Source organism: Diospyros lotus, chromosome 10 (genome assembly GCF_014633365.1).
Source record: "Diospyros lotus cultivar Yz01 chromosome 10, ASM1463336v1, whole genome shotgun sequence".
NCBI lineage: Eukaryota > Viridiplantae > Streptophyta > Magnoliopsida > Ericales > Ebenaceae > Diospyros > Diospyros lotus.
This window is the reverse complement of record NC_068347.1, coordinates 19,558,011-19,581,190: the sequence shown is the minus strand read 5'-3', so window position 1 is coordinate 19,581,190 and position 23,180 is coordinate 19,558,011. Positions and strand designations below refer to the sequence as shown.

General features: G+C 40.2%; 1 protein-coding gene across 9 annotated transcripts in view; it reads left to right on the top strand.

The window, feature by feature from the left end:
- The window catches only part of LOC127811380 (transcription factor IIIB 60 kDa subunit-like), a 99,636-nt gene that overhangs the window by 26,014 nt on the left and 50,442 nt on the right, over nucleotides 1-23,180 (top strand). For 3 of the 9 annotated variants that reach the window (XM_052351183.1, XM_052351175.1, XM_052351174.1), the window contains 3 exons: nucleotides 11,434-11,496; nucleotides 11,659-11,740; nucleotides 12,070-12,145. In XM_052351183.1, the coding sequence (XP_052207143.1) occupies nucleotides 11,435-11,496; nucleotides 11,659-11,740; nucleotides 12,070-12,145 (220 nt within the window). In that variant the 5' untranslated portion in view covers nucleotide 11,434. Of the gene's footprint in view, nucleotides 1-10,003; nucleotides 10,520-11,405; nucleotides 11,497-11,658; nucleotides 11,741-12,069; nucleotides 12,146-23,180 lie in introns of all 9 variants that reach the window. The other 6 variants (XM_052351177.1, XM_052351178.1, XM_052351179.1 and 3 more) reach the window with 4 other exon arrangements.

The window sequence follows — 23,180 nt, the reverse complement described above, 5'->3', positions numbered from 1 at the left end:
TCTGCAAGGGCTGCAATAACCTCGGGTAAGCTACATTTTCATGCTTGCACTTCCGACATATGTCACAACCCAGCACATATTCCTTCACAATGCCCTTAAGTTGAGGCCAATAAAATAATTGCCTAACCCTCAGATAAGTATTTTGAGTACCCGAATGTCCCCCCATGGGGGATTCGTGTAGCGATTGCAAGATGCTCCTCTTAAGCTCGGCCTTATTGCCCACTACTATCTGACCTTTGTATCTCAACAATCCATCCTTGAGAGCATATCCTTCCACTGCGCTACTCCCCACTGCTACCTTCTCTAAGATTTCCCTGATATATTCATCCCCATTATAACTGCTCACCACTTCACTGCACCACTCTGGTATCACCATAGTGATGGCAGCTGCTTCCCCTTCTTCGTGACACCTTGATAGAGCATCTGCCGCGTGATTCTCCTTGCCCTTTTTGTAATGTATAGAGTAGTCGAGTCCCATTAGCTTGGCCATTCCCTTCTTTTGTAACTGAGTTTGTAGCTTCTGTTGCAACAAAAATTTAAGAGATTCGTGGTCAGTCTTAATTGCAAATCTTCCCATCTCCAGATAATGCCTCCACTTCTCCACTGCCATGACAACAACCAAAAACTCCTTCTCGTAGATGTTGAGATTTAGGTTTCTTGGGCTTAGAGCTTGGCTGAGGAACGCTGGGGGCCGACCATCCTGCATAAGTACTGCTCCAATACCTACCCCGCTAGCATCCGTTTCTAGCACAAACGACTTGCTGAAGTCTGGCAGTCCCAAGATTGGGACTCTACTCATTGCGACCTTCAATTTACAGAAGGCTGCATCAGCCTTAGGACCCCAGTGGAAGTTTCCCTTCTTCAACAACTCAGTGAGGGGCTTGCTAATGACTCCATATCCCTTCACAAACCTGTGATAATATCTTGTCAAGCCCAGGAATCCTCTGAGTGCTCTTAAGGTATTGGGTTTGGGCCAATTCAGCATGGCCTCTACTTTCTTTGGGTCGGTACTGACCCCTTTTCCCGAAATCAGGTGCCCCAAGTACTCCACTTGAGGTTGGGCGAATGCACACTTAGACCTTTTGATGAATAATTGATGGCATCTCAGGACTTCAAACGGTGGTTTTTAGGTGGGCTAGGTGTTGGTCTAAGGTAGGACTATAAACTAAGATGTCATCAAAGAAAACAAGTATGAATTTTCGTAGGTAAGGCTCAAATATTTGGTTCATTAAGAATTGGAAGGTTGCCGGGGCATTGGTGAGCCCGAATGGCATCACCAAGAATTCGAAATGGCCATGATGGGTTTGGAAGGCAGTCTTATGTATATCCTCGGGGTTCATCCGTATTTGATGGTAGCCCGACCTTAGATCCAACTTCGAAAAGAATTCATCTTGGTGTAATTCGTCCATTAGGTCTTCTACAAGGGGAATGGGAAATTTATCCTTGATGGTCAGGGTGTTTAGTTGATGGTAGTCCACACAAAAACGCCAAGAACCATCTTTTTTCTTTACCAAGAGGACCGGTGAGGCAAATGGGCTTTGGCTGGGTCTGATGAAGGACTGGTTCAACATGTCTCTCACCATTTTTTCAATTTCACTCTTTTGGGCGGGTGCATATCGGTAGGCTCTCATGTTGATAGGTTCGGCATTGGCTTTGAGGTTAATTGCATGGTCTAGGGTGCGGTTAGGGGTAGGGTATTTGGTTCTCCGAATAAGCCCCTAAATTCCATCAATAATTCATCAATAAGGGGTAGTGTGCTTACCTATTCGGAATTACCTGATGGGTGATTGACCGAGAGTTGCAACTCTCCAAACCCTTCTCCTCCTCGTCGTTCTTCCACTTCTATGATCGAAAACAGCTGTGAAAGCTACCCCTATTTACTCCGCAGGACCATCTTGAGTCTCTTTCCTGTGATCATTTTGCATGCAGCAGCCTCCTTCCCATTGGTAAGGGTCATCCTTCTGCCGTCTTTTTCAAATGACACTTCCAACTTGTTGAAATCAAAACATATGGGGCTCACCCCTTTCATCCAATCCACACCCAAGACTACATTGCAACCCCCATGTTGTAGCAGCCTGAGGTCTGCCTTGAATTCCTCCTCTTGCATTTCCCAAATGAACCCGAAGCAGGCTGAGTTACTCTCCACTCGATTCCCATTAGCAATTGTCACACTCAAGGGTAGTGTGCTTGTGAGTTGACACTTGAGCCTCTGGGCAGTGTTATCATCGAGGAAGCTGTGTGTGCTTCCGCTGTTAATTAGGATGGACAAGCTACCCTCCTTAACCTTTCCTTTGACCTTAATTATCTTGTTTTTAGTGACTCCTTTGAGTGCATGGAGGGATATCTCTTCGTTGTCCTCTATCCCTTCTTCATCGGTTCCACCTGCCTCCTCTCCTTCTTCCTCGTTTGCTGCTTCTCCTCGGCCTTCTAATAATAGCAATTGGCGCTTCCATTAGTGACCGGGGAAGTACCTATCGCCACATCTATAACAGGCTCCTGGTTGCCTTTTGAGATCATTGGGTCTTCCACCAAAATTTGGATTAACGGAATTCCTGCCCCCTACATTACTTCTCCCTAGCTCCTTGTTGACCCCTTTGCTGTTCCCTCCTTGTTGCCAATTTCCTGAGTGTCCAGCCCTTTGTTGCTGCACCCTCTGCTTCTTTAATAGGGCTTCCACCACCATCTGTTGTAGCTTCGCGCTTTCAGCTGCCTGCTCCACCGTTCTTGGCTTGATCATTTTCACCCTAGGCCTCAGGTCTTCTCCTAGACGACTAAGGAAGCTAGAGACAAAGTATGCCTCCGTTAAGTGCGGGTCATGGCTACTCATCAAGGATCTCAGCTCCTCAAGCCTCCTTAAGTATGTCCCCACATCACCCATTTGTTTGAGTTTGTTAAATTCCTCAATGGTGTCCGACATGCTCTTCTCCCCGAACCTCTCACACAACCTTTTAGAGAACTCCCTCCAGGTATAGTTCTCTCGCCTCTAGTCCAACCTTGAAACCATGCGTCCACCCCATCATCAAAGTAAGTTGCTGCTAGAGCAACCCTTCTTTCTAGCGGCACATTGTACCACTCGAACAACCTCTCGCATTTTCTAATCCACCACCTAGGATTGATCTCTTCAAATACGGGTATCTCCATTCGGGGCATGGGAAACGTCGGGGGTGGGGGGATATTTCGGTCCACTCGTCCCCCTCCTAGCAAGGTCTCCGTGTCATCACCTTGCTCTACCATAATCTCATGGGCTACATTCTCTTGATTCAACCTCTCATTCTGTAAAATGGGATCATTCCTATCCCTCTAAGGAAAATCGGGAGACATCTGTACCTGATTTTGACGGGTAAACATCAACATGAATTGTTGAAGTTAATGTCCCATCTCTTCCCTCATTTGATTGATGTCTTCTCTCATTCGGTTAAGTCCTCCTTCCATTTTTCCTTCGACTGACAGCATTGCATCATGGTTATGCTGATTGCTGACTTCCAGTCGGTCCATCCGGTCCTGAAATTCTCCTACTGTCGAGCTGAGTTGCTGGAGCTGCGACTCCATGTTCTTCATGCGTGTTGCTTCGGCCATCTCTTGCGCTTGTCGGGTCTTCTTGCCGGAATCGTACTCTGATACCAAATGTCACGACAATGCTGTGACAATCGGTGGCTTCCATGGTTCAGTGGTAACCTAGGCAGCGAACCGCATTGAGAAGGGAGAAAGAAGAGGGAAGGTAGACGAGAAGAGAAGAGAGAAAAAGAGATATTAGAGAGAATAACAGATTCTTGATTGAATTCTTGAATGCCGTTACAGACGAGAGGATAGGCTTATATAGCCTAACCGAGATTGCTGCCTCATAGGAACATTCCTCTTCTAACAAACCCTTTTGTCCTATTAGACACCTGGCAGATTCTGCCATAACAACCTGCCTAGCTGGAAAATAAACCATAACAAACTACCTAGCTGGAAAGTAACAAATGCAAGGGAATAAAATACTAGGAATTACATATAGTAAATAACCGATCCTGAGCTCAAAATTTTAACCGCAACAATAGTGTTAGAAATTGGGAACACTGGCAGCCTTTAATCACCCAAGAAACCACTCAAACACCTCACAACACACTCACAGCTCACCCTGACCAACATACCACGACACAACCATATACTAAAGAACAGAACAAGAAATGAAAACATCAAACCACACAAAGAGACAAAGATTATCCTGGTTCAGGCTGACTTGAGTCAGCCCTACATCCAGCCTTCAAACTCGAGCACAACCTCTTTATTTGATAGATGATCTGTACAACAATTCTACTCTTTCTCTCTCACGATACAAGCCTCTCCCAAGAATGTACAAAGACTACTTACACACACATATAGCCTTCCACTCTCAAAGCTCTCATGAAAAACAGAAAGAGAACATGCGGCCTCTTAACCCCTAGCCCTCACTGCCTTATTTATAGACAACAGTGAAATTTCCTAGGCACATAATTGATATTTATAGTTTGACCCCCAAACTTTGAACTAATTACATTTGAGGCCCAACGCCTATCAACTAACCATTTAACTGCATATAAACAACTGCACAAAAATCCTATCACTAACTCGAGACAATCTTCATCAAATCTCCACCATTGTCTTGAGTGTGATACCTTCCATCTTCATCCATCAAAGACTTTTTTGGCTTGCTCTTCCTTTGGTTTCCCGCATGATAACCTGATCATCAAATCAATCAACAAACATTAAGAAAATCAAAAACAATGCTGTAAATTTCACCAATGGATCACCTAGGACAATACTTTCAGCTGCACTTAACTAAACCTGCAACTCTCATTAGAATTATCTACCTCCTCAAGGGTCTTCCTAATGAACACATTCCTAACATCAATATGATTGATATACTCCACGGTGGGACTAAGGACTAAGCCAATTGGACTGCCCATTGGTTGTTTCAACTCCTCCTACCTAGACTATATTTTAGGGTTCCTGCTGCATACAAAATGCAACATATACACCCTAAATGCATAATTTCCAGCTAGGCACAATCCACCATAAACCAAATCCATACATGATGTTACTCATTAATCCAAAGTGTCCAAACATTTATACAGCATCACAACACAGTGAACTTTACCTGGATTGGCCTTAACTTTGCTAGACTTACTCCTAGCACCCAAAACCGGTCTATTAGGCTTTACCACTGTTCTTCCTCTAATGTTTGCTTCAAACAAACATGACTGCTCATCTCTACCTACCAGTCTACTAAAATATGCTTACAATTAGGGTAACCTAGGCTGCCTTAAGCTGTCCAAACCCTACTCCAATCTCTATGCCTTAGTATTTCCCAGCTTATCCTTCCTCCCATACTCTCAAACACTGATCTAAACACTCAGCTACACCTTGAGAGTTTTTTTTTTTGGAGAAAATACCAATAAAGCTGCCCATCAATATACTAAGCATACCACTGGAATATTCACAGCTTCCCTATGCACTCAATTTTAACCCTTTTGGACTCTTCCAATCTTATATCTTACCGAAGGAACTACTATCATATCTTATACCTAGAGAGACCTTCTAAGCAACCAATCCTTGCTTACCTTTCCCTCTAGCCTCTTATTCCTTGGCTATACTATAAGATCACTTTTCTCTTAGTTTCCACATGGATAATGGTTGTTAGCGATACCTATTTGATCCAAATTAAGCCTTCTGCTTTAATCAATGGCCATTTGTCTAGCATTTTTCCTAGACTTTTCCCCATTTCCAGCACCTTCCTTAATTCTCAAATAGCCACTTCACAGCACTCCACCCCTTTAACCTAAGGGATATACCACTTAAAAGTCCAAGCTTCATTTTTCCCCAAATTTACATGGCTCCATGCCATCCATTTGGACAAGAGTGCATCACCTCTTCTTGTACAAGAGGTTCTATTTTCCAGCCTGCTCCTTAGCATTCAAACCTGAGCCTAAGCATCCTTCAAACCCAACATTCCATACCTCATTGGTAGATTACTTGTGGTTCTATCTTTCACCCATCCTAGGCAACACTAGACCTTCTATTCCCTTGCTAATTACCTACAAGGTGATTCTCCTTCCATTTCCTTGCTTAATCCAAATTTTGATCAGCCATGGGCTTCAACATACAAGACAACCCTTGCACACACCCTTTTCCCCTCACTGTTCACAAGGACCCTCAATGCAAGAGCCAAAGCTATACTAGATTCCTCCCTCTCACATTCTAGCCCAAGCTTACACAATGAATCTGATCAAACCATTTTCCAGATTTCCCTATTGCTATACCCTGGTTCATAGGTTAGTTTAGGACATCCTAAAGGATTCTCCTTGCTGGCCAGCATTCCAAATTCCTTCCCTTGGCCTTGGAATTAACTAATTCCATGTCCTATTAGTAGAGTTTTCCCTCATAGGTAAGAACCCTAGCTTTAGGAGACCTAGGCATACCTATTCCACAACTCTACTACACCTAACCTTCCACACCAGAAGCAATTTCCAGCAAGCTTCCTAAATTCCAGCAAGCTCATATACGCTTGGGAATTCCTTTGGGACACATCATCACCACTAGGTTCACTTCACCTAGCTCCACCATGAGACAAGGCTTAGATAGGTTCCCAAAACATCCTAGAAACTGATTTCTAATGGGATTTACTGATTTTGGAGACTTCTACCTTTGGAGACCTAGCCAAAACTACATGGATTCTATTCCTATATACCTTCAAATTTTCCCTTCCCCTGATATCCCTAGCTTTAGATACCTTTCCTAGTCCTTGCTCACCATTGTGAGCCATCCTCAACAAATGACACAGCCTAACCTTATCATAGGCTATCCTTTAGTGGCTGCAGCTTATCCACATATAAATGCAAGCATGCACCACATAACCTCCATTCTTGAGGGTTGCTACCATCTCTCTAAGAGATCCTTGCAACTTCTTAGGACTCCAATTCTCACTATCTAATTATTCCTAAGGACATTAGGCTTTCTATTAAAAACAGGGACATATTTTACAGCTTCTAATATTCTGGAACAGCTCCACCATGCTTCCTATTCTCACATCTCCAATTATCTTGGCCTTAGTTTGATGCCTAGACAAACCATTTCCCCCTCCACCATGTCTCTATGGGTAAATACCCATTTCCTATGAGAATTACACCCTAACCCTAGGACCTATGCTATTTTTACTGCATACCTAGAAAGACTATAGGACATCCGCACTCTCATAGCCAAAACCACACATGGTGTTTGAACATTTAGGGCTGGTTCTTTCTTCCTGTTTGGGCAATTTTTCTTCATATGCCCTTCTTCATGGCAATGAAAGCATTTAATCACTTTCTTGCCATTCCTAGACTTAGAGCGAGACCTACCTTTAAACCTAGGGTCTCTTCTTCCTGTTCTAGAGTTCATTGCCAAGGCTTCTATGGCAGATTTTGGGACTCTACATTGTGTTGAAAATCTTTGGTACAGTTGCTTGGACTGGGTTCTAAACATGTAAAGTGTCTCTAGTCTATCCCAAAGATCCTTCACGGTTGTCTTCTTTGACACCTCCCGCAAGACTTTTATCTTCTAGACTTAGAATAAGGGTGTTAAAAAACTCTTTGATGGTTTCTATCGTCTTATCCCTGATTTCCTTTTTCTGGACTTCAGATAGGGTTTTCGGGCATAGGCTTTCCAACCTCTAGGGCTTCCTCCAGTCCAAGATTCCCCAATAAAGCTCTCATCTTCATCCTCCATAGGCCAAAAACGTTTTGGCCATCAAGCTTCTTCACATCATACCGTGCGGCAAAGGCTATAGAAGTCATTCCTGCGAGTATGGGGTGAAATTCTAAGTTCTTGATGGATCTTGATGAGAGACCCGGCTCTGATACCAAATTGCTAGAAATTGGGAACACTGGCAGCCTTTAATCACCCAAGAAACCACTCAAACACCTCACAACACACTCATAGCTCACCCGACCAACATACCACAACACAACCATATACTAAAGAACATAAATTTAACGCAAGAACAGAACAAGAAATGAAAACATCAAACCACACAAAGAGACAAAGATTATCCTGGTTCAGGCCGACTTGAATTAGCCCTACATCCAGCCTTCAAACCCGAGCACAGCCTCTTTTTTTGATAGATGATCAGTACAACAACTCTACTCTTTCTCTCTCACGATACAAGCCTCTCCCAAGAATGTACAAAGACTACTTACACACACATATAGCCTTCCACTCTCAAAGCTCTCATGAAAAACAGAAAGAGAACATGCGGCCTCTTAACCCCTAGCCCTCACTGCCTTATTTATAGACAATAGTGAAATTTCCTAGGCACATAATTGATATTTACAGTTTGACCCCCAAAATTTGAACTAATTACACTTGAGGCCCAACGCCTATCAACTAACCATTTAACCGCATATAAACAACTGCACAAAAATCCTATCACTAACTCGAGACAATCTTCAACAAATAGCTTTTTCTGGTCTCGTGACAATGTCTAATGAGATGTAAATGTATCATCTTTGGAAATCAGTCATAGAGATCCTCAAGTTAAAAGCTGAGATTTAGGTCAGCACTTGAAGTGTAGGATCTAGGAGAAGTTGGGAAAATATTAGGCATAGAAGTAAAGTGAAATAGACAGCATAAGGCAGCATAGGTTATCCAAAAGACATACCTTTGTAAGCTGGTAAAGTAGATAAGTAGATAAGAGAGAAGAGCAGTCCTCTAATAAGGAAGCAAGGATAAGAGAAATGAGTAAGGTTCTTACTCAAATGCAGTGGTAAAGCCTAAAGGCTGGAATTGACATGTTACGAGTTCTTAATTCTATTGTAACGAGTGCTGTGAGCATTCTGAGAGTAAAGCTAGATAAAAGGTAGTTTTGTGATCTTGAGAATGAGGGTGTGTTGTACTCGAGAATAGAAGGGAGTGAACTTGTTGTGACTGTTAAGTGGCCAGCAAATGTATGATCAATCCGGGTAAGGTTCATTGGGATGCTGTGAAATTGGACTCTTGGGTATGTAAAATTAACTTTAGATATGGATTTGGTTTATGGTGGAGCAAGTCTAGAACAGGAACCTTGCATTTAGAGTCTACTAGTTGCTGATTATACAGCAAAACTCCTAGAAAGAATGTTAAGGTTGAATTGAGATGTGTACAATCTCTTGACTAAGAATCAATCCCACCATGGAAAGAATCAATCATATTGATTTTAGGAATTTATTCATTAAGGAAATCCTTGAGAAGGAGGAATTAATCCTTAATAAAAGGTTGTAGGTATAGATAATGCAACTGAAATGTTATCCAAGTTTGTTCTATTGATAAAATTTGCGGCATTGTTTGAAAATTCTTAATGTTTGTTGTGTTTGAGTGATCAGGTTTATGTAGCAGTCCAGATGAGAGCAGGTTCAGTTCATCTGTTGGAAGGCCAAGGCTTTGATGGATGAAGAATGGATCTATACTCAAGACAATGGTGGATAATTGTTATGTTGTTGTCTCGAGTATAGGATAAAGTCAGCCATAGTAGATCAGTGAAGGCAGTGCTCATCAGTGACTATTGAAGATTTAGATAGGAAATTGTATCCCATCTGAAATTAGTGAAAGTTATGAGGTTAAACTGTAATTATCTAAAGTCTTCATTAGGATGCCCACCCAATTCTACAAGTAGAGGGAAAGGGGTAGCCGAGAGAGGGATTTTTCTCATTCTATTGTATTGAGTAGATATTCATTCCGAGAGAAAGGCTAGTGAGCAAGATAGCTTTGTAATCTTGGAGAATGAGTGTTGGATGTACTCGGGAATAGGAGAAATTACTCAAGCTGTTGTACTGATCATTGTTGGTAATAAAGAAGGCTGCTCTTGGTGGGTGTTTGAAGGCTGGATGTAGGGTAGCAATCACTACAATCCAAACCAGGATATATCACTTGTCTCTTCTTGTGGTTTGATTGTTTCATTTATGTTTTCATTCCTTTAAATTCTGTTCTTTCAATTTCAGTCTTATTTCTATTGTTTTGGTTTTGATTTCAGGTGAGGAGTGTTGAGAGAATTGGCAAATAAAGTATTGTTTGAGTTATTAAAAGAGCTCCTAATCATAACACCGGGCACAACCTCCCATGTAGTGCTATGTATCATAGCTGTTGGGGTGAGTGGAGTTAGCACTCGTGCATTTGGAAGCTTGGAGGAGGAGGAGAGATTTCCAGAGCTCTCTCTCAGCTTCTTCTTCTTCTTCCTTCTTGTTGATTTCTTCAATTCCTCCATTGTTGCATGCAAGCTTAAGGTTTGTTCTTGCTCCTCTCCTCAAAGCTTGCTTCTCCCTTGGATCTTGTTGTTGTTGGACAGCAAGTGTGCAACCAGTGGAGCTCCTCCAGCTTTGTATCACCTTCTTCAAGAGGGTGCTAGCTGTGCTTTGAAGAAGGGTTCGGTTGCAGCTCGGGCGTGGACAAACTAGGACCTCCACATTTGAGTAGGTGGGCTAGTCACCTAGCTTGCAGGTTCGTTGGAGCTTCTTCGTGGACAACCGGCAGCAACAAATCTTTCTTAGAGGTATTTCCGAAATCCCCCTATGGTTGGTTTGTGTTTTGAGCATATGGATGACTTATACTAGGTCTTGGAAGGGTTGTTTTTGCTTCCGCTATTTTGTTTGGTTTTGAAAAAGTTTTAAAACTGGTGCCCCTTGCATTGATCCACCAAGTGTTGGTTTTCGAGTCTCTCTCTTTCAGTTCATATCTCCACAACTGAGATTGATCCAACAGGATAGATCTAAATATTAATATTTTGGTCAAAATACTGTTTTTGGAAGGCATTGTCAGCCACCGTCCACAGCAGGTTCCAACCATTGAACTACCCTTGCTCCAGTGACCAACATATCCAAAAATCAAAAAGATCTAACTGTCGAATCTAAGTAGATCTAGGTTTTACTTTTCGAAAACCCCCACCTCAAATGCGTGTATATATTTATATATACATATATGTATATAAAAAAACTGGTCGCTAGAAGCCTTATCAAAGGGACCAAAGCCTAGATGGCGTCAATCGTTGGAGATGTCAGGGGCGGCTGAGGCGGTTGTAGTGTGTGATGGTGGAGCTTGGTGGCAATGGTGGCTTTGCGGTGGTTGTTTGTGGCGTTGGATGACGTTGCTTTGCCCGCAGTTTGTAGAGAGGGGTGGTGGCCTTTATGTTTGACAGAGGGAGTATTTACCTGAGAAGGAGAAATCGTACATGACTTTCTGGTTTTGTTCTTTCTGTTCTTGGTGTACTAATTTGAACTGAATAACTAAGAGAATAATTTCATTTTATTGAGTTGTTTTTGGTTTAAACTTTAGAGTTCAGTTGCACATCTCAATCACTTGTGTGTGTTTGATCTCCTTTTCTATGATTCAAATTGGAAATTTTGTTTTCCTTGTCTTCAAGAAAACTCAACTCTTGTTAGTTCTTGTTGCCAATTTATGCTATTCCAGAATGGTGTGGTGTAGTAGCTGTGCCAAAAATTGTGAGAGGCCCGCATTGTATGAAGGTTTCTTGTGAGTACCTTAACAAGCTAGTTATTTTTCAATTCTTACTTCTTGTTGGTTAATGCATTTTGAGAAAACTTTATCTCCTCTAGTTTTATATCACTTGGGTGTGGCAGACAACCATGCGAACTACATTGAAGCTGATTACTGTTACTTATTCCTTTACCTCAGATGTTGTCCTCTATGTGGAAGAGTTATTGATCAGGACAATTTTTCAAATGAACCAACATTTGTTAAAAATGCTGCTGGACAGGTGGGGACTTTTTGTTTTTAATTCTTACATTGTACATCTTTTGATTAACATAGAATGTCAAAACATCTCCTGTGAGAGTTACTAAAAACATTCATGTGATGCTGTTGAGCATTTGGTTCTCATATGTGCTTAAAGTATTCGGTCATCGTGAATAGGTTTGGTTGATAGAATTTTCAAAGAACCACAGAGTGTGATCAGTATAGAATATTGCTTCAATGTTACACACTTACTGAAGTTGGAAGAAATAAATGTGTTATTTGCTTTATATTGTTTCTTTCGCCTTATGGATTTTGTACTTCCTCAATGTCCTAACTTCTGGCTATTTCCAGAGCCAATTGGCAGGAAATTTTGTAAAGACTGTCCAAAGTGACTATTCAGCTTCGCGGGAAAGGATATTGAGGACTGGTATGTTGTTTTGCATGGCATGTAAACCACTAAACCACTAAACCAGAATGCAACTGTCTAATTTAGGCTATGGCTTCTCATTTAGTTTGGTTTGTCAATGCACTGCAACTGTTTTTACTTGAAGTATTGTGTTGGTTGAGTATATTGTAACATACAAATGGCTTGATTTAAGATTGGTGTGGGGACCACTCTCCTACAAGTATTGAGGTTAAATTTTTTGTGTGGCGGTGATAAAGTAGGCTTTTGTGATGCTTGTTCCAGTTGGTTTTTTGATGGGTTTAAATTTTTACGTATCACTTTACTAGGGATTTTATGGCAGCGGGATGTATGGTGTTTGAAAGAAGAAAACAAAGTTGTTGGGACCATGAACTGTACTTGAGAATGGTAAACTAGTACTGACTTTGTTGTTCCTTGGGTGTTTTGTTTGAATGGTCAAAGAGGGATAGCTTTGGTTTTGTAAAATAAGATTTTTAAGAGTTGAAAAGAATGGTATAATACTTGTCTTCTTTTAGGATTTTGGAAGTTTATAAACTAAGAAGCATGGGTACAACCATATATGGATACATGCACGAACATGGATAGTGGATAGTTAGACACCATGGTTAGGAAAGAATAAAGATAGGGACCTAAGAGTAATAACATAGAAACATTGTAATAATCGTACAATCGAATCAACAATGATATCTTCACACACGCACATCTAATTAACCTACAACATCTTATATACAAATTAACCCACACTCCTCCCATCAAACTAAAAGATAGAAAAGAAAATTCAGAAAATATGGATACATGATCCCTCAATTTGTGGGATCCCATAAAGTATGGATCATTTGTCTCCATGTCCTACACACTCTTCCTCAAACTGGAGAATGATGTCAGTCATTCCCAGCTCCAGCTTGCAAATACAAATATCGAAACTTGATTTTTGAAGTACTTTGGTTAGAACATCAGCTTCTTGGGAATTGGTAGGAATGTAGGACAAGGTGATAGTCCCATTCTTAATCTTTGACTTGGTGAAGTCTCTGTCAATCCTCACATGTTTCATCCTCATATGTTGAACTGGATTATTGATTACACTGATAGCTGATTTGCTATCACTAAACAACTTCACATTTTGCACTGCTTCGAGCAACTACGGATTGTTTTTTGCTTCTCCATGTCACTAGATTATCTCAAACTTTTGTGTAATACCCGGTTGTTAACTTGCTATCATCAACAGCTCTTGCCCAGCCTGCATATGAAAAACCAACAATATCTCTTGACTCCAGTATTTTTAAACAATAACCCTTTGTCAGGACTTCCCTTTAAATACCTTAGGATCTGGTTTGCTGCCTCTATATGCCTTTTTGTGGGAGCATGCATGAAGTGGCTTACCACGCTCACACTAAAGGCAATATCTGGTCTCGTGAGTGATAGGTAGATGAGTTTGTTGAAGCTTGTCTCACGTTAGTGATAGGATTATGTGCAGTGTTTTGTTTGCGGTTATGGGGTAGTTGACAGGCGGGTGGCACTCTTGTAATATTAGTTATTAGTGGAGGGCAAATCCGGTAATGTCATAACCGACCATAAGAAATGTCACCCTATTTTCTATTAATAGGGTACGGGGCTGAGGGTCTAAGAATTGCATGTTCTCTTTCTGTTTTCACGAGAACCAAGAGAGTGAGAAGGCTGTGAGTTAGAATAGTCTTGTACATTCTTGGGAAAGCTTGTATTGTGGGAGAGAGAAAGAGGGAAAGTCCTGTACTATTATCCATCAATAAAGAAGGCTGCTTAGTGGTGGTTCTAAGGTTGGATGTAGTGCCATTTACGTGGCATGAACCAGGATAAAAATTGGTGTTTTCTCATGTGGTTTGATTGTCTTTCTTGTTCTGTTTATGTTTTTATTTTTGTTCTTTATTGACTGTTGTGTTGGTTGTATGTTGGCTGGGGGAGTTGAGAGTGTGTTGAGGGGTGTTTGATCAGTTTCTTGTGAGGATTACAAGGCTTCCAGTGCTCTCAATTCTAACAAATTGGTATTAGAGTTGGGTCTTCTCATCAAGAACCATCAAGAACTTGGAATTTCATCACATACTTGCAGGAATGGCTTCTATAGCCTTTGCCACACAGTATGATGTTGAGAAATTTGATGACCAAAACGATTTTGGCCTATGGAAGATAAAGATGAGAGCCTTTTTGGGAAATCTTGAACTAGAGGATGTCCTAAAGGCTGAAAAGCCTATGCCCGATGTAAAGTAGGTTAGGGCAATAGAAATCTAGGGCACAAGAGAGAAGAAGAGAGTGATCTTAGAACTTTACCTCTTAGAAATGAATAAAATGTTTTCCAAAATAACATACAATGAAAGCTTATCGAGCTTATATACAACTGTGCTTAACCATTATAACAAAACCGCATCACTGCATATAGTAACATACTAACAGCCGCATATAACAACATACTAACAGCATACACTAAGTAAATACATAATAGAAAACAATCTCAAGTATACTAATAGAAACAAGCTCAAGTAATCTCTCCAACATTCCCCCTCAAAAAGGTCTTCCCTTTGAGCATTCGTTTAGCAGTGAATCCTCAAGAATTAGCAACCATGGGAGACTACTGCATATGCAACTTGTCAACCAAAAACTTGAACCTACTCTTGGTAATCCTTTAGTAAACACATCTGCTATCTGATGAGTGGTAGGCACATATCTGATCTCAATGTCATTCTTCTCCACCTTCTCACGAACAAAATGAATATCCATGTCAATTTGTTTTGTACAGGCATGAAAAACTGGGTTCTCAACAATACTTTTGGCTGCTTGATTATCACTCCAAACGATTGGAGTATGCACACACGAATAACCTAGCTCACCAAATAAGGATTTCAGCCAGAACACTTCTATCAAACCCTGAGCAATAGCCCTATATTCAGCCTCCCTAACGAACCAAACAACTGCTGATTGTTTCTTTGAACTCCAAACGATTAGATTATCACCAAGAAATACACACACCCCATTAGTTGATCGCCTAGACACCATACAACTAACATGATCGGCATCCATGAAAACAGTAAGGGGTAAATCTGCTAAAGAAGGTGAAAAGAAGAGGCCCAGACCGATTGTACCCTTAAGATACCTCAACAGCCTTTTACTTGCCAACCAGTGCTGTTGCTTAGGGTTAGCCCAAAATTGACTAAGCTTATTCACTATGTTTGGCCATGTATAAGTAAGGTATTGTACCCAACCAATGTCCGATACAAGGATGGATTAGCAAACAATTCACCTTCATCAGTTAAAGATACAACAATATCAATTGGGGTGTCACACGAATTACTATCTGACATAGCAACCTTCTTTAATAGGTCTAACACATACTTTGATTGAGTAAGATAGAGACCCTTGCTATCTCTATATGCCTCAAACCCTAAGAAGTAATTGACTAAACCTAGGGTCTTTAGAGCAAAATGGGTGTCAAGATCATGAATACAAGCCTGTAAAGCAGCAGAATCCGAGCTTGTAATCAATATATCATCAACATACACTAAAATAAAAATGACAAAAGTAGATATTCGTTTGATAAACAATGAAGCATCTAAGACAGCCCTTAAGAAACCCCAAGATTGAAGAGCATTCCTTAACTTTGTATACCAAGCTCTAGGAGCTTGCTTCAGTCCATAAAGGGACTTTTTCAGCCTTGCATACATGAGAAAGACGTGTCTAACTAATAAACCCTTTAGGCTTAGACATGAACACTTCATCTTCAAGATCACCATTTAGGAATGCATTATTTACATCAACTTGTTGTATATCCCATCCAAAGGTCATTGCTAAAGAAAACAACACTCTAATAGTAGGTGCTTTAACAACAGGGTTGAATGTTTCAGCATAAGCAATGTCCGGATTTTGATGAAAACCTTTTGCAACTAGGTGAGCCTTATATTTTAGAATAGTCCCATCAGAGTTATACTTAATTCGGAATACCCATTTACACCCAATCAGATTCATATCATTAGAAAATGGAACAAGCTCCCATGTGTTATTTTTCTGCAAAGCTGAAAACTCCTCTTCCATAGCCTTAACCCATCGTGAGTCTAATAAGGCCTCATGAACTATGTTAGGTTCCAAGGAACTCACCAAGGCTTGAGGAGAGGTGGTTAAGAGATGTTTGGTCTTGGACCTAGTGATCATAGGATGAATTGAGGGAGCTGGAGCAGTTTTGTATTTAGGAACATAAATTGACATTCTGGGAGTAAAAGATTGCACAGGCTGAAGAGATGAGGCAGAAGAGATTGCCTAAGATGAGGAATGATTAGAACTTGCAGTAGTGTGTGCAGACTTCGGAGGAATAGAAGACTGTGCTACTTGAGGACTAAGAGAGGTGGAAGAAAAAGAAGGAAGAGACTGAAAAATCAAAGTAGAAGAAGTATCTAGAATAGACACAGATGAAGCAGAGGATAAAGAAGAAAAGAGAACTGGAAATGGAAACTCATTCGAATAGAAACTCACATGTCTAGAGATATAATTTTTTTCAGAAGGGTGCAAACAGATGTAACCTCCTTGAGTATGGCTATATCCAAGAATTATGCACTTGTGGGTATGAAAGTCAAACTTGTGCTTGTTATATGGTCTCAAGTAAGGAAAGTAAGCACATCCAAAAGGTTGCAACAATAGATAATTAGGTGCTTTATCATAGAGAAGCTTAAAAGGGGTACGAAACTGTAATGAAGAGGATGGTAGCATGTTAATAACAAAAATTGTAGTTTGAAATGCCTCTTCCTAGAATCTTAAAGACATGTGAGCATGAACAAGCAATGTAAGACCCATCTCAACTACATGTCTATGTTTTCTTTCTACTACACCATTTTGTTGGTGAGTGTAAGGACATGAAAACCTAGGCTGTATTCCATGACTTTGTAGATAAGGTAAAAAGGCTCGAAATTCCCCCCCCTCCCATTATCAGTTTGGATAGCTTTAAGCTTAGTTTGGTATTGATTTTCAGCAAGTTTATGAAAACTGATAAAGGTTGGTAAGGCATCTGATTTTAATTTCAATGGATATTAGGATATAGCCATGTGAATCTTAAATAGGCATCAACAAAGATAATATAATATCTGAACTCTTTAACAGAAATAGTAGAAGGACCCTATACATCAGAGTATATCAACTCTAAATGTCTCTTTGCTGTAATATCATGAGAGACAAACGGAAATTGATGATGATTGCCAAGTTTACAAGAATCACATAATGAAAGAGAACATGGAATTCTAATTTTATTAAGAATCAATTTCAATACATTGTATATAGGATGACCCAACCCAGCATGCCATTGCTAGCATGTCTTATTGTATTGGGCTAAACAAACACTAGGAGACATTCTATGACTAAATGGAAGCTGTCTTTTACAACATTAAGAAGAAAAATCAGTACATTTATTCAAATAGGATGAAGAAACAACAAAGGACGCTGGACAAGTAGACTTGACATAGTGCTCAGGGATGCTGGTAGCTTGATCAAAAGTAGGAACCAACTGATAAAGACCATCCCTAAGATGTCCTCGAAGTAGCACCAACCTTGTATTCTTGTCCTTAATCAAACACACATTTGAATGAAATTCAACAATCACGTTATGGTAGCATTTATCAAACTTATGGTAGCATTTATCAACAAGGTGCCTTGGTTTGCCACATAATTGACAATAGACTCGCCTATTTGATGCCCTACCTCTTCCCCCTTCTCTTTGTACAAAACCTCCTCTAGTATTGCTACCATTATGTGATGCAACAGAAGTCATATTCACATTAACAAGAGCATGCATAACAGACTCAAAGTTCACCATAGAATGTGCAGTATTTTTAGAGTTCAATGAAGTAGTATTAGAGAGTTTGAAAGAAAACTAAGGGCAGAAACAAAGAAAGAAAAGAAAGAGATTCTCAATATTCACCAGTGAATCAAAAACAATAACCACACTGACATACTGAACTAAGCTAAATTTATATCTAGTGAGGACCCTAGCTAACGCGCCTAAGCATGGTGCTAATTCAAATAATAGAAACAACTATAATAGAAACATATCAACAAATAAACTTTACAATAAGCAAACAACAAATACATCCTCTAACATTGCCCCTCAGTTGAAGCTACTCTTGACTGCTGATTTGGGAGAAGCTCCTAGAAGTTCTGGCTTAGGAACATGTGATATCGTTCGACGCAACTTATCACATAAAAGTTGAAAACGACTTCTAGCTAGGCTTTTAGTAAAAACATCTACAACCTGATAGTTAGTAGACATAACGAATTTCAACCTCTCCATTCTCAACTTTCTCCCGCACAAAGTGAAGGTCAACCTCCAAATGCTTAGTGCGAGCATGAAAAACAGGGTTCTCAGCAATGCTTTTAGCTGCTAGGTTATCACTCCAGAGAACAGGAACATGAGCACATGGATAGCCAAGCTTTGAAAACAAGGATTTTAACCACATAATCTCAGTCACACCTTGAGCAATTGCTCTGTACTTGGCCTCTCCCACTGACCTAGCTGTAACCGACTGCTTATGAGAACTCCATATAATCAAATTACTGCCAAGAAACACACAAGCCCATTGGTAGATCGGCGAGTGACCCTACAGCTGGCGTGATCGGCATCTGTATACACCGTGAGAGAGAGATCAACCGAGGAAGGAGAGAAGAACAATCCCAAACCAAGAGAACCTTTAAGATATCGAAGTTGACGCTTGCGAGCAATCCAATGTTGCTGCTTAGGAGCAGAAAGGAACTAACTAAGCCTATTAACAATGAAAGCAATATCTAGTCTAGTATAGGTGAGATATTGGAAGGATCCAATTATAGTATGATAAAGGGAAGGATTAAAGAAAGAATCACCCTCATCAGTCAAATAGCCTGCTGTGTTAACTGGATTCTCACAAGGCTTATAATCCAACATGGCTGCTTTCTTTAACAGATCAATTGTATACTGAGTTTGAGTGAGATAAAGACCATCTGTGTTACGGTGAGCCTCAAAACCAAGAAAATTGCTGACAAAGCCCAGGGTTTTGAGAGCAAAATAGGTATCCAAATCCTGAATACAAGCTCTAAGGGCTGAGGTATCCGAACCAATTATCAGTATGTCATCAGCATAGATCAAAACAAACAGTACAAACTTAGTAGTCCTCTTAATAAACAAGGAGGCATCTGAAACTGCCCTAATGAAGCCCCAAGACTATAGAGCAAATCTCATCTTTGTATACCAGGCCCTAGGTGCCTGTTTTAGCCCATAAAGAGATTTCTTCAACTTGCAAACATGAGTAGGAAACTGAGAATGCACAAATCTTTTCGGTTGAGACATAAAGACATCGTTACTCAAATTACCATTTAAGAAGGCATTGTTGACATTAACTTGTTGAATGTCTTAGCCAAAAGTAACAGCCAAGAAAAACAACACTCTAATTGTTGGGGCTTTAACAACAGGGCTAAAAGTGTCGGCAAAGTCAATACCTGGATTCTGATGAAACCCCTTGGCAACCAAACATGCTTTGTAACGAAGCACGGTACCATTTGCCTTGTATTTTATCCAAAAAACCCACTTACAACCAATAACATTCATGTCTTTAGAGAAAGGAACTAAATCCCAAGTGTTATTACGTTGTAAGGAAAAATACTCTTCTTCCATAGCCTTGACCGATTGTAAATCTAAGAAGGCCTCACGAACAGTAGTAGGTTCCAAAGAGCTCACTAAGGCATGAGGAGATGATGTGGTAAGAAGTTTAGCCTTGGACCTGGTGAGCATAGGATGAATAGAAGGTTTAGGAACACGAGAGGGATGGATAGAAAGTCTAGGAACACAAGAGGTTGCTGGAGATGACAAAGGAGGCTCCAAAGAAGGAGAGGATAAAGATGATGAGGATACAGGAGAAGAAGGTTGAGTGATAGATACTAAAGACGGAGAAGAAGAAGCAGCAGGAAATGAAGCTATAGATGGTGAAGGAGAAGGTAAGGAGGTAGAACCTGGAAGTTGTGCTACTGCAAAGGAAGGAAAAACGGGAAATGACTGAAAGAACAAAGTAGATGGACGATTAGGATCAGTAGAAGTAACAACACACAAAGAAGACGCAGACTGAAACAAACTAGGATAAGGAAAATCATCTGGATTAAAGAGAACATGTCTAGAAACATAGACACGTCTAGAAGAATCCAAACACTTATAGCCGGCATGCCCATGACTATACCCAATAAAGATACACTTGGTTGAATGAAAACTGAACTAATGCTTGGTATAAGGGCGAAGATAGGGAAAGCATGCATAGTCAAAAGGCTGAAGGTGCAAAGAATTGGGTGTTTTAAGAGATAGCATCTCAAATGGTGTTCGAAACTGGAGAGGAGTTGAAGGGAGTAGGTTTATAAGATAAACTGCAGTTTGGAAAGCCTCAACCCAAAATTTAAGAGGGATAGCAGCATGACTTAACAATGTTAGTCCCATTTCAGCTATGCGACGGTGTTTTCTTTTAGCAATACTGTTTTGCTGAGACGTATGAGGGTAGGTAAAACGAGGTTGAATGCTATGCGATCGTAAATAAGGTAGAAAGACTTTAAACTCCCCCCTCCCATTATCTGTTTGTAGGGCTTTAACCTTAGCATTATACTGAAGTTCAGTTAGTTTGTGAAAGGTGATGAAAACAGACAAAGCGTCGGATTTTAACTTTAGAGGGTATAGCCAAGTATAGCGAGTGTAGGCATCAACCAAGATTATGTAGTAACGATATCCTTTTGTTGATAAAGTGGGAGAAGGCTCCTATAGGTCAGAATAGACCAGTTCAAGTGCTCTAACTGTTGTGATTTCACAATCAGAAAAAGGAAGTTGATGAAGCTTACCAATTTTGCAAGAATCACAAAAACAAAGAGACGACAAAGAAAATGGAACTTGAATTTTATTCAACACCAATCATAGTACATTAAGTGAAGGATGCCCAAGCTTTACATGCCACTGCTTGCAAGCATTATTAGTTTGGGCAACATTCACATTTACAGTGGAAGTCAGTCCTGAACTAGAAGTAGCTGTCTGTTTACAATTTTGAAAAGAAAAACTACTACATGTTGAAGGAGAAGTATTGCGTACAAAAGACCTAGGACTAAAGGAATGAGCTGAAAGACTGGAATCAGCAGAAGCAAAAGCTGAATTCAGTTGATATAGCCCATCCTTAAGCTGCCCTCTGAGTAGCACTTGTCCGGTATTCTTGTCCTTAATCACACAAGTATGAGAATTAAATTCATCAACAAGATCATGATCCTTAGTGTTAGGATTGAGGGATATTTTTGTAATAAGTAGAAGGATAATGGAAGGCGGGAGAGGAGGTTACAACTAACTAACCTACCTATGAATAAATAAGGGAAGAATGCAACAGAAGGCAGTTTTTGGAATGAATACAAACTCTCTTCTTTCTCTAGTCTATTCTCTCATCTCTCCCTATCTCTTTTCTCTCTCTCGTTCTCCTTCTTTCTGTTCTGTTTCCCTCCCCATTCTGTTCTTCTTCTTCTTCTAAATTCCTATTCAAACTCTAGAAAACCTTAGGGTCTTAACTCTTAGTTAACTGAGTGACACTGATTAAATTTTTTCGCATGTTAGGAACATGTAAAACATTAGGTAAGGTAATGCAAGACATAAGCTTAGAATGAGAATACAATTGTCGAAGGCCAACATTTGAGATTGATAGTTTCTTACCATTTCCAATTGACACTTTATCTAACGAGAGATTTTGAAGATTAGTAGTGATGTGATTTGTTGCTCCGGAATCAACAAACCACGATTGATCTGAAACAGGTGGTTGACGGTCTAAAGGCTGTTGAGGAAAATGAGTATAGTGAGCACTCTGGACTGAACCAACATCATTCATGTAGATCTCATTAGAGTCACTTAGGGAGGCTAGATAAGCTCTAGAATCTAACTGTGTATTCACTAGTGAATTACCAAAACTGTTTTGAGTTGAAAAAGTTCTAGAGGACCTCTGGAAATTCCTGTCAAAACGATGATAACATCGATCAACTAGATGCCCTGGTTTGCCACACAATTGGCAATAAAAGCATTTGCCAGACTGATATCCTCGGCCGCGTCCTCCTTGTGTACCAAAATCACCTCCTCTTTGATTGTGACCTCCTCTCATATTCTAAAAATTATTAGCTCCTCCTTTTTGATTATAATCAGTCAAATTAACTTGCATAGAAGGTGTGACTAAGTCAAAACTAACCGTCGACTGTGGTAAGTTTTTAGAGGCTAACCTCTATTCATGCATTAACAGCAATTACTGGACCTTGTCCAGATCTATATCATTCATCTGGTATGTCACCAAGCCAACTACAGTTTCGTAGTCATGGTCTAAACCATTAAGAATTGCAAGACGCAATTCTTTGTCATCCAAAGGTTCACCTATAGCAGCTAACGAATGTCCAATTGTCTTAATCTTGAGAATATAGTCGTTAATCGACAAGGCATCTTTCTTAACTAGTCGTAGTTGTTGCTTAAGTTGAAACAATCTAGCAATAGTTTGCCTTGAATACAAATTCTCAAGTGTAAACCATACCTCAGCTTATGACTCGCAGTGTATTACCTGTGCCAGTACTTCTTTATCTATCTTAGAGAATAACCAGCCAAGAAGGAGCTGATCCGATCGCAACCATGTCATATACTCTGGATTCAATATCGTTCCTCCAGCTTCCTTACCACTAGGATCAGCAACATACTTAGGCGGTGGCGAAACCTTATTCAAGAACGAAAACAGATTGAAGGCGCGATTTGTGGTTAAAACCTGCGCTTTCCAGAAAATATAGTTTTTGGAATCCAATTTGATAGGAATGAATTGAAAAGATTTCACAATTGCACCAAAATCAGATTGCAAAGAAAGAGAAAAGGTAGACGATGAACAAGGTGGTGAAGAGGAGGAAGCACTTTGAACAGGCGAAGGATCCATGACTTACATCAGATGCTCTGATACCATGAAGCAGTATTCGAGAGTTTGAAAGAAAACTAAGGGCAGAAACAAAGAGAGAAAAGAAAGAGATTCTCAATATT